The following is a 15,571-nucleotide window of genomic DNA, read 5'->3' as shown; positions in this document are numbered from 1 at the left end:
CAGAGAAGAAGAAGCATTTTGTCCTTTAAAGGACCGAGAAGAGAAAAAAGTCCAACTTCAGATGAAACATTGAAAACGTGTTGAGAAGCTTTAACAGCTTTTTCTCTCTAATATTTGAATTTTTAGAAGAAAATCACTATAACACTTTTTTTTTTCTTCATATTTTTTATAAAGAATACATGTTCAAAGGGAGAGAGAAATGGTCATTGAAGAAATAGATAAATGACATTGTGACATTTTCCAGGCGGTTTGATCTGGTCTCTAAAGTGAATGTGAACGCCACGAACCAAATGAGGAGGTGAAGGAGTGAAGGAGTGAAGGAGTGAAGGGGTGAAGGAGTGAAGGGGTGAAGGGGTGAAGGAGTGAAGGGGTGAAGGGGTGAAGGGGTGAAGGGGTGAAGGAGTGAAGGAGTGAAGGGGTGAAGGAGTGAAGGGGTGAAGGGGTGAAGGGGTGAAGGAGTGAAGGGGTGAAGGGGTGAAGGGGTGAAGGGGTGAAGGGGTGAAGGAGTGAAGGGGTGAAGGAGTGAAGGAGTGAAGGAGTGAAGGGGTGAAGGGGTGAAGGAGTGAAGGGGTGAAGGGGTGAAGGAGTGAAGGGGTGAAGGGGTGAAGGAGTGAAGGGGTGAAGGAGTGAAGGAGTGAGTCTTCACGGCTCCTGAAACAACTGGATGGGTCTGGATGGATTGTCTGACGGGTTAATATACAAAGAAAACAAACAGTAAGGACCAGATCTGTAAAGGATCTGAATCAGTAGATTCAATTCTGAAAACATAAGAAGTGAGACTGGTACCGTGATGGTCTGAACACAGTTGATGATGCAGCCCGGCACCGTCTTCCTCCAGGCTCCAGACCGAGCTCGGTATTTACAGTTGGGCTTCATGTTGACTGGAAACTGGTTTCTGACCTGCAGCGCCGAACCAACCCACAGAACCCACAGAACCCACAGAACTCAGCAGAACCCACAGAGCTCAGCAGAACCCACAGAACCCACAGAACTCAGCAGAACCCACAGAGCTCAGCAGAACTCAGCAGAACCCACAGAGCTCAGCAGAGCTCAGCAGAACTCAGCAGAACTCAGCAGAGCTCAGCGTGTCCCGTTTCAACACACATGATGCAGTTTGTACAGCAACGTCTCACAAGTGAATTTAATCTAAAGTGATTCTCAGGAGATGTAAAAGCAATAAAAAATAAAATCATGTCAACAAAAACAGGAAATGATAGTGAAAGAGTGAATAATCACACTCAACCGAACAAGTCAAGACAATCCAGTGTCATCAGCGACGTGTGGTTGTTGAATAATGCAGCGCAGCAGTTGAATCGAATCGAATCGAATCGAATTGCATTGAATCAAATTGAATCGAATTGAATTGAATTGAATTGAATTGAATTGAATTTAAACGAATCGAATCGAATCGAATCGAATCGAATCGAATCGAATCGAATCGAATTGAATTGAATTGAATCAAAAAAAAGAAAAGGTTTGTGTAGCAGTGTCCAGTCCTTACCGGCTTGTATCTGTAGGAGCATAAAGGTTTTCCTTCACAGGCCGAACATCTTCCCTGCAAACAGACACAGAGTGAGACGAGCTGGAAACAACCAGCAGGTCCGTCCTGAAGCTTCACTCTGCAGCGTGGAGGAAGTGAATCAATCTGTAGCGTGGAAGAAGTGAATCAATCTGCAGCGTGGAGGAAGTGACTCAATCTGCAGCGTGGAGGAAGTGAATCAATCTGCAGCATGGAGGAAGTGACTCAATCTGTAGCGTGGAGGAAGTGACTCAATCTGTAGCGTGGAGGAAGTGACTCAATCTGTAGCGTGGAGGAAGTGAGTCAATCTGTAGCGTGGAGGAAGTGACTCAATCTGCAGCGTGGAAGAAGTGAGTCAATCTGTAGCGTGGAGGAAGTGAATCAATCTGCAGCGTGGAGGAAGTGAATCAATCTGTAGCGTGGAGGAAGTGACTCAATCTGTAGCGTGGAGGAAGTGAATCAATCTGTAGTGTGGAGGAAGTGACTCAATCTGCAGCGTGGAGGAAGTGAATCAATCTGTAGCGTGGAGGAAGTGACTCAATCTGCAGCGTGGAGGAAGTGACTCAATCTGCAGCGTGGAGGAAGTGAATAAATCTGTAGCGTGGAGGAAGTGAGTATTTCCACAGTAAACGGGCCTCGTTACTCTCACCTTCGAGTAATACTCATCATTTTTTCACATGAACTAAAAACCTTAGAATCTCTGGTTTATCTTCCACTTCTCATGAATAACTGAACAGGTGATGAGAAGAAGTAGAAACAAGCTGAAGTTCATATAATTCAGTAAAAGAAGTTAAAGGTTGAAATTGTTTGACATAAATGAAAAGTTAATTTACTAATTGTAGATTTTTCATCATTCTGAGCTGCTCACACTTCTTTTATATCAGGACTTAAAACATTTTTATTTACACAGGCTTTCAAATAAACTATATTTTACTTACTTTATTAAATTAATCTTAATAAATGTTTTACCTTATTTATTCTGCTTTTATGCTGTTTTAAATCCCCTGAACTGACCACGACCGCTGACGAAGGAAAGAGTGTATTCCAAATTTAGAATATTCACTTTTGTGATGATTATAATTTAATGCTAAACGTGCCAGAGAAGGTATAGTAATATGAGGGTTTTGTGTATTTAATACACAGGTTTTGCTCTTTGTACCCAACAAAAGGAACTAAATTCAAGTATTAATTACGAGGTTCTATTTTCCTTGTCTCTACGTCCTGATCGTCCTCCGGCTGGTTTATGCTTCTGGTAAAGCTTCATTATTTCTTTTAATGTATTTCTTTCACTTCTTTTAAAGCTTTTTGAATTGTTTGAATGGTGCTCTATATATACATTTGCCTTGCCTTGCCTTGCCTTGCCTTGCCTTGCCTTGCCTTGCCTTGCCTTGCCTTGCCTTGCCTTGCCTTGCCTTGCCTTGCCTTGCCTTGCCTGGTAATATTACTAAATATCTCCAGGTATTTATGCTGTTCTGTGTTTTCAATTTGTCAAGATGAACGACTCCTTGTACCTGTTTTCCTTAAATGTTTCATCCTTTACTGAGTTTCCTCATTTCCTCATTTTCTTCCTACTTCCTGTTTTATGTTTGGAGAAGAGACGAAGCACCAGAGTGAAAACCTCCATTGGCGTCACACAGAAACCTAAACTGTGGACGTCTGTGACCCCAGAGATTCATGCATTCATCATTCTTTCCTTACTTTCCTCTGGAGGGTGGTTGGCTTGTCGCATCTGTTGCGGCGGACTTTGAGGACCTGATTGAGGACGATGATGACGCCATTCTGCACCTCGATGAAGGAGCCGTCAAGAAAAACATCGTTGGCAAAAGTCTGCAGGACGACAAGAAGAAAGAGTGAGGAGGTTTCGGCTTCGCTGCTTTAAAAGAGAAGAATCCAAACTGTGACGGACCGAAGGTCAAAACGCTTTAATTCACTGGAAACTAACGACCAACAGCCGACCATCCGACCATCCGACCATCCGACCATCCGACCATCCGACCAACCGACCATCCGACCATCCGACCATCCGACCAACCGACCATCCGACCATCCGACCATCCGACCATCCGACCAACCGACCATCCGACCATCCGACCATCCGACCATCCGACCATCCGACCATCCGACCAACCGACCAACCGACCAACCGACCATCCGACCATCCGACCATCCGACCATCCGACCAACCGACCAACCGACCAACCGACCATCCGACCATCCGACCATCCGACCATCCGACCAACCGACCAACCGACCAACCGACCATCCGACCATCCGACCATCCGACCATCCGACCAACCGACCATCCGACCATCCGACCATCCAACCAACCGACCAACCGACCATCCGACCATCCGACCAACCGACTAACCGACCAACCGACTATCCGACCAACCAACTACCCGACTAACCAACCATCCGACCAACCGACTAACCAACCATCCGACCAACCGACTATCCAACCAACCGACCAACCGACCAACCAACCATCCGACCAACCAACTGACCGACTAACCGACCAACCGACCATCCGACCATCCGACCATCCGACCAACCGACCATCCGACCAACCGACTATCCAACCAACCGACCAACCGACCAACCAACCATCCGACCAACCAACTAACCGACCAACCGACCAACCAACCATCCGACCAACCAACTAACCAACCGACTAACCGACCATCCATCCATCCATCCAACCAACCAACCAACCAACAATTGGATGAAATAATCACATCATATTTCTGAAACAAACAGGCCCTCAATAAAAGTTTGTGTATTAAAAAACCATGCAGAAAGAGTAAAGCCCTGAAGAAGTAAAGTAAACCATAAATACTGAGTATAAGATTGAATCTCAACATGGAACAGAATAAAAATGAAGTAGAGCAACAACTGATGAATGAACAAACATTTTAAAACCCAGGATAAATGCAGGATTTCCAAGGCGAGTTTTCCTTTTGTATATTCTGATTTTATTATAGGTTACACCTCCTCTGTTTCACATTCTGCCTCCTCTTTTAATTTGAAACTCTAATCAATGAGGTCGATTCTCATCTCACCTCTAGAAACTCTGTAATTCACGTACAAATTATATTTCATTATTCAGTTACTGTGCTGCTCGGCAGGGTCCAGACCACCGTGTCCTTGAACGCACCGCGGGAGGAATATCTGTCTCTGCTCCACCCAAATGATTCTCCTGCACCACTCCACGGAAATATTGCAACTGTGCCGCCAAAGTTTTCTTTGCCTGGACTGGAGATGATTTCCACAGTTGAACTGCAGCGTTCGGGTCCAAATCAGGTTAAATTCCAGGAAGGCAGATCAAACGTCTCCCTTCTCAGGAAAGAGAGGAACAAATGGTCCTCGCTAGAATCATCCTTCATCTTCCCTTCCTGATGGATTCAGGCGATCCAGCAGCATGTGGCTCGGCTCACATCATCCAGACATCCGCCTGCGGCGCCGAGGGTCGACCCACAGAGAACCCGGCTTCCGCCCGCTGGAGGTTCTGGGAAGGAGAAGTCCTCCAGTCAGGGATCGTTACCTGGTTGTTGTCGTTGACGCGGAACTGGACCTGGTAGGTGTCGCCCAGCAGGGTGCTTCTCAGCATGCTGTCGAACAGGTGGTCAGGAAACAGCAGCATGTTGGGAATCACATGGTACTTCAACACGTCACTGTCCTGGAGGGACAGAAGACAGACGGGGACTGTCAGGGACACAAACTCCTCAGAGGATTGGAGCTTTTCAGGAAAGAAAATCTGCACTGCCGCCAAACTATTAATCAGGATTCTGGTTTTTAGACCTTTTCTCATTGATTTCTGTTCCATTGTCGCCACAAATGATCAAAATACGAATCCTTCACCTTCAAACTGAAACTTGAAATAACTTCTTGTCCAGCGCAGTAAAACTAAAAAGGGTGCAGAGGGACTAAGGAACTGAAAGAAAGGCTTCATGTCACAGAGTGTAAGATTCAATCTAGTTTTATTTGAGATATAGACGACTGAGTGTTTTCCAAACTGGAAATAAAGTACTGGTCTTCATAGTAAACTCAGACAAGATCAGGTACAATTTGACCTCCAGGTACTGCAGCTTCAAGCTTTAACCCTCTTAAAGGTGTTTAGAAGTCCAGACGAGATGTTGGACCGACGGAGTTCTGTGTTTCTACGATGAAGGACGGATTCAGAGTGTTTCTCATAACAAAACCTGTGTTTCAGCCAAAAGTCATTCCACTTGTCAGGATTGAAGCTGGAAGCTCGTTAAATACAGTCACCGAATCAGCACCATAGCAGTGGACTAAAAGTAATCTGATTAGATTCTGTAATAAAATCTCTTCTGTTTCATTGGATCGGCGAGTTTCTATTGGAGGAAAAAGCTTTTGACCCTGTTTCTGATCCATTAAGTGTCACTGTGGACGCTTTCTGCTGTAAATGTCTTTTTTCTATTTGATCTTGTGATCCAGCGGATCCTCAGCCGGACCCACCAGGGCGGAGGACGCGGTCCTGCTGAGATCCTGTCTGACGGCCTCGTCTGTGGGCAGCAGCAGCGTCGCCGTAGCCCGGTCCAAATACTCCGACAGGTTGTAAAGCTGAACAGGAACAGTTTTGTAAGTAGATGAAAGTACACAGCTGTGACTTCCAGACAGGTGGACTCGTACCTGGGCGTACTGCCTGATCAGGGTGAAGTTGGAGGAAGTGTTCAGGAACGCCATCAGGGAAGGGGGGTCGGGGGGGAGGTCTGACCGCGACGGCATCAGAACCTGACCACAGCCACAAATCACTTGCTTTTGAAACAGAATGTTGACGTGAACGTCCAGTGAGAAACAAACAATCTGGTTGAACCTGTAAAAAGGCAGAAATGTGTTACGTCCTGCCATGAAGGAGTATTTAATGACACGTTTCCTGTAATATATGTAGTATTGATATTAAAGAAAATGTCCTGTGGGAGTTCTTCTGAACCTCTTTAGGAACTAGCAGGAGATCACATGACTTTACCAAACCCACATCCCAGCTGACGTAGACGAGGCGTCACTTGTTCTCTGAGCAGCGGCAGAACCTTCATGGAACCCATGAAAACACCAGGAACCGAGAGGCGATGATGCAGAAGAGACACGCTTCCATGAGCAGCGCGTCGTTAACCACATTAACACGCCTCGGTCCATTCTGTCCTGCTCCGTCGTCATGGAAACGTGACGCTCTGCACACCGTCTGGCTCAGTAGTCATGGAAACATTTGGCTTCATCACAGTCTGGTGTGAACATTTTGGTCCACACTAAACCTGTTTACCTGCTCAGGTAAACAGGCTCATGTAAACCTGCTCAGGTAAACAGGCTCAGGTAGACAGGCTCAGGTAAACCTGCTCAGGTAGACAGGCTCAGGTAAACAGGCTCAGGTAAACAGGCTCAGGTAGACAGGCTCAGGTAAACCTGCTCAGGTAAACCTGCTCAGGTAAACAGGCTCAGGTAGACAGGCTCAGGTAAACCTGCTCAGGTAAACAGGCTGAAACTCCACCAAGTCCAACAGCAAAGGTCACAAGCAGCAGCAGGATGTTGAACCTCACCTTGTCTATGATGTGGATGTAGCCGTTGATCGCTGGCAGGTTGCGAGTGACGATGGAAGCGTCTCCGATGTGGATCACCTGCAACACAACAGAATAGGCTGGTGTAGTGACCTGCTGATTCCCAATACAATGAAATAATGCATCTAACTATGTCTGTTACCCCACTGGTGTTGCTGATCTCCCAGCGGGTCGGAGGATGTCCGGTCTGGAGACTTTCCCCAACTAGTTTGTCCAGATCTTCTATAGAGTAGATTCCCTGCAGGACGTGAGCCCTAGAGGACAAACAGCAGCAGCTCAGTGTCCAAACAAACTCTTCATGTCCTCCGTTCTGATGGAAGAGAACAACAGGGACTGTTCCCACACAAAGACTGCATCGTATTGAAGTTATACCTCATCACTGTGTCGTGGGATGATTTAACGTTCCTTTCTGAAATCCTTGTGAAATTTGACCAGTTATCTTCTGCGCTTATTCTGCTGATTATGCACAGGTCGCATTTTAACCACTATTAATAATAATGTTAACTGGTTAATTAACAAGGTTAATAAAGTGTTATCATGCAACATTAACATTTAAAAAAAGATCTAGTGTTGTCCAAACATATTATATTATATTATATTATATTATATTATATTATATTATATTATATTATATTATTTTATATTATGATTTGAACCAAACTATAACTGAGCAAACATATATTTGCTGACTCAGACATCAAAGAAAATGTAAAGTGGTTTGAATGGTGTGCTAGAAATAAATTTGCCTGGCCTGGCCTGGCCTGGCCTGGCCTGGCCTTGCCTTGCCTTGCCTTGCCTTGCCTTGCCTTGCCTTGCCTTGCCTTGCCTTGCCTTGCCTTGCCTTGTGTCATCCCAGAGAAATCCAAACATCTTGCATGAACTTTTAAAAATAAGGATTTGTGGAAGAATATATGTTTGGAGCCTCACAAACATTAGAACAAAGGAGAACCAGCAGAACATGGAGCTCATTGGATTTAAGGTGCTTTAACGTTATGTTCAATAAAATGTGATATAAATGAAAGATGGTGAGTCGAGACGGTTCTGCTCAGAATCCCTTAAAGTTTTGTGGACATGATGAAATGAATGTGTGTGTGTGTGTGTGTGTGTGTGTGTGTGTGTGTGTGTGTGTGTGTGTGTGTGTGTGTGTGTGTGTGTGTGTGTGTGTGTGTGTGTGTGTGTGTGTGTGTGTGTGTGTGTGTGTGTGAGACGTCACTGACCGCAGGAATGGCTGCAGGTGGTACCGGTTGGTCCAGAAGGCCCTCTCATCCTGGCTCACATTCTTTACAGCCTGATAGGACGGGGCCAGCAGGGTGACGTTTCCACTGATGCCTTGGATGAAATCAGCACTTTCCTGAAATACACACACACACACACACACACACACACACACACACACACACACACACACACACACACACACACACACACACACACACACACACACACACACACACACACACACACACACACACACACACACTCCATGATCTTCAGTCCTCCAATCAGAATTATCAGCCAGATTACTGCCGCTCCAGCAGCGATGCTGGATGTTTTGATTCAGCTGCAGCAGCTTCTATCATTATTTAGATTAAACTCACTTTTTAATGTCCACAAAAGTTTGATCAGAGGCAAGTTTTTCAAAGCATTTTCAAAAAGTTGCGCTTTCAGTGGCTCTTGAGCGCCGTTGTTGTGAAAAGAGACGTCGACAACACGACCAAAGAGTGTGTGAGCGCCGAGGAAACCGAATGACAACATGACAAATAGATCCTCCGCCGCCGACTCACCTGAGCCATATAGTTGAACATATACAGGTTTGGGTTTGTGTCCAACTCCTATAAACACACACACACACACACACACACACACACACACACACACACACACACACACACACACACACACACACACACACACACACACACACACACACACACACACACACACACACACACACACAGGTCAGGTTTTATTTGAGCCGTCATGCATCAGGTATAACTATCACTTTTAATGGCTCATTTAAAGAGTTTATCATTTAAAGTTCACCTTACTTCCTACTGCAATATTCACCCACTTCTACTAGAAACTCCTGCACAGTACTGCTTTGTGAGTTATTTTACATGAACCGATGCAGCCATGATATTACAAAAACTCAGAAGTCATCAACGACATTAAAAGTTATTATTTAAAGGTCAAACTCAGCGATCATAAATACACTTTTATAAATGTTGATCAAATTTGCTTCAGGATTATATTTGTGTCAACAAACATATATTGTTATTATTGGATATATTTACGGTGGCCTGGAAGTGCAAAACACTGCAAACTTCAGAAAACACTCCAAAATTCAAAATTCAAAATGGAAACGTCAGGATGGTCACTGATTGGACGAGCTGCCAGTGACTCATTATTCTTGTTTCCATGAGAAACCATATAATCATTTAGTGGAGCTGAACAGGAAAACACACGTTAAATCAAATCTAAAACAATCTATGAACCAATCAACATCATGTCTCCATTGCACATCCTTTTATTGACCACTAGATGTCCTCCTTGAGCACCGTCCTGTTCAAGAGAAGGGCTGTGCTTCTGTCCAATCAGCAGTGAGCGTGTCAATGGCAGGACGTCCAATCAGTGACCACCCTGCTGTCAGCAGGGTGTTCGTTGTGTTGTGGTGAATGTGGAAGTATTTTTTGTATATCTTGGATATTTATGAAATGATGAAACTGACAAAGAGAACAGCGTCTAGATTTGCTTTAAAGCTTTAAAGCTACCAAATAGTAATCTCCATTAGAAAACACAGTTTCTCCTTGTTCAGTCTTCTCTCCGGTGTACCTGAAGAGAAGGCTGTGGTGTTTGCGTTGTGTATTGATGTGTGTATTTACGTCCAGCAGGCTCCCATAGCAGTTGTGGCCGTTTCCGGCGAAGCCTTCAGGACACGTGCAGGAGTGAGTTTCACTCACGCTCGGCGCACACTTTGCCTGACAGACACAAACACACCATAATCACACACCAACTCACATCCAACATTCTTCAGTTAAGAATGTAGGACTTGTAATATTTCAGGTTGGCAATATTGACTCTGGCCCCGTTTACACAGCAACAAATACGAGTGTATCAGCAAAACTTCCTTCCCTCTGGGGGGTCCGTTTCCACGACACCGGGGTTCTGATCCACTTTATCCTGAAGTTTTCATCTCGGCTCTCAAGGTGGAAAGATTCTCTCACAGTCGCTCTTCCCTCCTGCAGAGCCTGATGGAGGCGGAGCCTGTTCCTGAGCCTCTCTCCTGCTCCAGTAAACCAACATGGCCGACCCGTAGTGGTTTGACTGGCGCTGGTTTTCTAGTTTGATCCTCCAGATCAGTAGTTTATTAGTTGAGACTCTCCCTGATAGGATCTGATTCCTCATCAGGCACTAGATTATCGCTTCTCTACATTCTCCTCACATTGAGAGCGTTTTGTTCTCTGCACACGTCTGTGTGGTTCCAAATCAAGCAACAGCGCCCCCCCGTGGCCCGGCAGACTAACTACATCGTTGTCAGTGTGTCTGCTGCCGCCGTGGAAACGCAACACTTTTTTTAACGGATTAGACGTCGTCACGTGAAGCGTTGTCGTGGAAACGGGGCCTCAGATTCTGTAGTTAGTTTTTGTGTGTGTTATTTCCATGTTACTCAACAAGCTTTTTTTCAGCGCTGGCACACGCAGCAGTCGTTATCTCCACCGTAATTACTGGGCGCATAGATTAATGAGCTAATTGTGGCTCTTCTAACTGGTTCCTCATCAGCTGCTCTGCAGGAAGAACCAGAGCAGCCGTTCATGTTGGAGCTTCACAAAGATTTCTAAAGAAGCTTCACTCTGAGAGAAAACCGTCTGATCACATCGTAACACGTATAATAAGGTTTTATTTAGTTATTTATTCTATTGAACAATTCACCAAATGGTGTATGTTTTAAGGAAATTCTCTCCACCTTTCAGAGTAATGGGACTATATTTTGTTTTGTTGTTCGGAGCTCCGGTGATTGGCTCGAACAAAAAGCTGCAGTACCTCCACTTCCTGTGTTTTACTGCTGTGTGTTTACCATCCTGTGTTTACTGCTGTGTGTTTACCATCCTGTGTTTACTGCTGTGTGTGTTTACCATCCAGTGTTTACTGGTGTGTGTTTACCATCCTGTGTTTACTGGTGTGTGTTTACCATCCTGTGTTTACTGGTGTGTGTTTACCATCCTGTGTTTACTGCTGTGTGTATACCATCCTGTGTTTACTGCTGTGTGTATACCATCCTGTGTTTACTGGTGTGTGTTTACCATCCTGTGTTTACTGCTGTGTGTATACCATCCAGTGTTTACTGGTGTGTGTTTACCCTCCTGTGTTTACTGCTGTGTGTGTTTACCATCCTGTGTTTACTGGTGTGTGTTTACCATCCTGTGTTTACTGCTGTGTGTTTACCATCCTGTGTTTACTGGTGTGTGTTTACCCTCCTGTGTTTACTGCTGTGTGTGTTTACCCTCCTGTGTTTACTGGTGTGTGTTTACCATCCTGTGTTTTACTGGTGTGTGTTTACCATCCTGTGTTTACTGCTGTGTGTTTACCATCCTGTGTTTTACTGGTGTGTGTTTACCCTCCTGTGTTTACTGCTGTGTGTTTACCATCCTGTGTTTACTGGTGTGTGTTTACCCTCCTGTGTTTACTGGTGTGTGTTTACCATCCTGTGTTTACTGCTGTGTGTATACCATCCTGTGTTTACTGGTGTGTGTTTACCATCCTGTGTTTTACTGGTGTGTGTTTACCATCCTGTGTTTACTGCTGTGTGTTTACCATCCTGTGTTTACTGGTGTGTGTTTACCCTCCTGTGTTTACTGCTGTGTGTTTACCATCCTGTGTTTTACTGCTGTGTGTTTACCATCCTGTGTTTACTGGTGTGTGTTTACCCTCCTGTGTTTACTGGTGTGTGTTTACCATCCTGTGTTTTACTGGTGTGTGTTTACCATCCTGTGTTTACTGGTGTGTGTTTACCATCCTGTGTTTACTGGTGTGTGTTTACCATCCAGTGTTTACTGGTGTGTGTTTACCCTCCTGTGTTTACTGGTGTGTGTTTACCATCCTGTGTTTACTGCTGTGTGTTTACCATCCTGTGTTTACTGGTGTGTGTTTACCCTCCTGTGTTTACTGGTGTGTGTTTACCATCCAGTGTTTACTGGTGTGTGTTTACCATCCTGTGTTTTACTGGTGTGTGTTTACCCTCCTGTGTTTACTGCTGTGTGTTTACCATCCTGTGTTTTACTGGTGTGTGTTTACCATCCAGTGTTTACTGGTGTGTGTTTACCATCCTGTGTTTTACTGGTGTGTGTTTACCCTCCTGTGTTTACTGCTGTGTGTTTACCATCCTGTGTTTACTGGTGTGTGTTTACCATCCTGTGTTTTACTGCTGTGTGTTTACCATCCTGTGTTTACTGGTGTGTGTTTACCATCCTGTGTTTTACTGCTGTGTGTTTACCATCCTGTGTTTACTGGTGTGTGTTTACCCTCCTGTGTTTACTGGTGTGTGTTTACCATCCTGTGTTTTACTGGTGTGTGTTTACCATCCAGTGTTTACTGGTGTGTGTTTACCCTCCTGTGTTTACTGGTGTGTGTTTACCATCCTGTGTTTTACTGGTGTGTGTTTACCATCCAGTGTTTACTGGTGTGTGTTTACCATCCTGTGTTTTACTGGTGTGTGTTTACCCTCCTGTGTTTACTGCTGTGTGTTTACCATCCTGTGTTTTACTGGTGTGTGTTTACCATCCTGTGTTTACTGGTGTGTGTTTACCATCCTGTGTTTACTGGTGTGTGTTTACCATCCTGTGTTTACTGGTGTGTGTTTACCCTCCTGTGTTTACTGGTGTGTGTTTACCCTCCTGTGTTTACTGGTGTGTGTTTACCATCCTGTGTTTACTGCTGTGTGTTTACCCTCCTGTGTTTACTGGTGTGTGTTTACCCTCCTGTGTTTACTGCTGTGTGTTTACCCTCCTGTGTTTACTGGTGTGTGTTTACCATCCTGTGTTTACCATCCTGTGTTTACTGGTGTGTGTTTACCCTCCTGTGTTTACTGGTGTGTGTTTACCCTCCTGTGTTTACTGGTGTGTGTTTACCATCCTGTGGCAGCCTCCATTGTTTGTTGAGCAGGGGTCGATGAAGTCACACAGGAGTCCATTGCCCATGTAGCCTTTCTTACAGACACACTCACTCTGCAGACAAACAAACATCAGTGACATCAGTAAACACATGCCGGTGGACACACACACACTTTCACTGGGATGACCGTGGTTTGAATCCCACTCTATCAAAAAGTCATTGTCGTTGTTTCCTTGAGCAAGGCACTTTACCCACATTGCCTCTTGTGAATGGTGCAAAATGGTGCCACGCCTCCGTCAGCACCACTGGTGGGACTGGTATGAATGAATCATGGTCTCAGTACGTGCTGAGTCAGCGTGAAAAAAGCGCTATATAAATCCAAACCATCATTATTATTATTATTATTATTCACAAGCTTTCCAAACACTTGGCCGAGTCGTCTCAGGTTTGCTCTTGATGCTAGAAAGTGTTTTGTTTTGCAGTTGCACAGTCAGCAGCCCGAACACCAGGATCACAAGTCATTTCTTACAGGGGCCAATATTGGGATTCTGACGACGACACATATTCAAAGTTACTCCTGTCAGTAAATCAACACTGGATTCATCCTGAGCGCCAGGCGACTGACCTGTCCGGGGCCGATGTGGTTACAGTCGGCATTGAAGCTGCAGCCCCCCCGGGTCTCCAGCTGACAGTTGTTGATCTCCACACACACTCGGCCGTCGCCAGTCCAGCCGTCCACACACACACAGGACACGTTACCTGGACCTGCGTACGTACACTCGGCCTGCAGAGCCGAGCAGAGACGGAGAGGTGTGGCGATAAATCACTGATTCTAAGACAGAAGGACTCATTTCTAGTTTCTAACAGAGAGAAACCCAACAAATATACATGTACTGTATATGTCATCTATGTGATGAGGAGGGGTTTAAAGAGACCTCAGCGTCTTCCTGGGAAGGTTAAAGTGAGAATGTTTGTGTGAAGAAGTGACCGGTCCAGTGCAGGACGTCTGCTGGAGCGCTTACGTTGGTGTCGCAGCCTCCCCGGCTGCTCCTCAGGCACAGGTTGATGGGAGTGCAGGAGTGACCGTCGCCCTCGAATCCATCCCGGCACACACAGCTAATGTAACACACACACACACACACACACACACACACACACACACACACACACACACACACACACACACACACACACACACACACAGATGTTTGTCATCCACAGGCAGTGGACAGGAAGCAGCAGGAGCCACATACATGATCAGGGAATCAATAAATCAACGTAATCGATGCAGGACAGCAGGGGGCGTCACAGCCTGGAGGACAAAGCAGCAGTGAGACGCCTCCTGATGCCAGAGGGACCCGTGCAGGGAGGCGCCGGGCTTCAGGAGGTGTCTCTCTGCCGCCATGACATCATGTCTCATCTCCTCCTTAGAAACACTGAACGGATTCTGGGACTGTTGCTTTTTACTGTTTAGAGGGAAAATCTGTGTGTGTGTGTGTGTGTGTGTGTGTGTGTGTGTGTGTGTGTGTGTGTGTGTGTGTGTGTGTGTGTGTGTGTGTGTGTGTGTGTGTGTGTGTGTGTGTGTGTGTGTGTGTGTGTGTGTGTGTGTCGGGATGTCGGGATGAAGTCACACCATCAGTGAATCACCCAGTAAACTGAAGGTGACGCAGCAAAGTGAAAAACTAAAAGCTATTTTTATTCATCAATTAATCAATTAACTATCTTCAATATAAATAAAGTAAATCTGTTTATCATATATAAAACAATTAACGTTCATGAATGATCAAATATCTGTGTTAACGCCATATGACCAATCCTGATTTCTCATTACATACATGGTCTATTGTCTGAACCGTATTTATGTTTGTTTGTTTGTTTGTTTGTTTGTTTGTTTGTTTGTTTGTTTGTTTGTTTGTTTGTTTGTTTGTTTGTTTGTTTGTTTGGAGTTGTGACACACGAGAGTCCAGAGTCTTGGTTTACTGTGGAGTCAGTGAAAGGGACTGTTCCTTGAAGGTGTATGAAGAGTTTAACGATCTTTTTGTCCTAAAGAATTTATCTTTATGGAGGATCTGCTGGTCGGAGGGACGTCTCGGACTGGACTGTGTCTTTCTTTTCTAGGTCCTGATGTTAACCAACATGTCCTCTAGAACTGATCCGACCCGTTCAGAACCGGTCTCCTGCTCCTAGGCAGCTTCTTCTTGTTTCATCTGAGTTTGGCTCGTTGGCATCAGGCGGGACATTAAACTGTCGACATGCAGAGCAAACAGCACATTGCAAGGAACTCTGTCTCTTCTTTGTGTGTCGTGAACGTTGATAAAGAAACAAGGATCCCTGATATCAAGCAGCACTAAAGTGCAAACAATGAGCAGCATCA

General features: G+C 45.2%; 1 protein-coding gene across 1 annotated transcript in view; it reads right to left on the bottom strand.

Moving 5' to 3' along the window:
* Window positions 1–15,571, bottom strand: part of stab1 (stabilin 1) — a 92,223-nt gene that overhangs the window by 50,853 nt on the left and 25,799 nt on the right. The window contains exons 24-37 of the mRNA XM_080461178.1: window positions 14,220–14,313; window positions 13,823–13,981; window positions 13,215–13,310; window positions 9,972–10,067; window positions 8,874–8,921; window positions 8,307–8,440; window positions 7,232–7,343; window positions 7,072–7,149; window positions 6,170–6,271; window positions 5,996–6,100; window positions 5,061–5,195; window positions 3,218–3,346; window positions 1,502–1,555; window positions 787–900 (exon numbers count right to left, since the gene is read on the bottom strand). Coding sequence (XP_080317304.1) covers window positions 787–900; window positions 1,502–1,555; window positions 3,218–3,346; window positions 5,061–5,195; window positions 5,996–6,100; window positions 6,170–6,271; window positions 7,072–7,149; window positions 7,232–7,343; window positions 8,307–8,440; window positions 8,874–8,921; window positions 9,972–10,067; window positions 13,215–13,310; window positions 13,823–13,981; window positions 14,220–14,313 — 1,456 coding nt within the window. The remainder of the gene's footprint in view (window positions 1–786; window positions 901–1,501; window positions 1,556–3,217; window positions 3,347–5,060; window positions 5,196–5,995; window positions 6,101–6,169; window positions 6,272–7,071; window positions 7,150–7,231; window positions 7,344–8,306; window positions 8,441–8,873; window positions 8,922–9,971; window positions 10,068–13,214; window positions 13,311–13,822; window positions 13,982–14,219; window positions 14,314–15,571) is intronic.

The sequence above is a fragment of the Lipophrys pholis genome (assembly GCF_963383615.2).
Source record: "Lipophrys pholis genome assembly, chromosome: 4".
Lineage (NCBI taxonomy): Eukaryota > Metazoa > Chordata > Actinopteri > Blenniiformes > Blenniidae > Lipophrys > Lipophrys pholis.
Note: the sequence above shows the minus strand (reverse complement) of the source record. Positions and strands in the feature narration are given on the sequence as shown.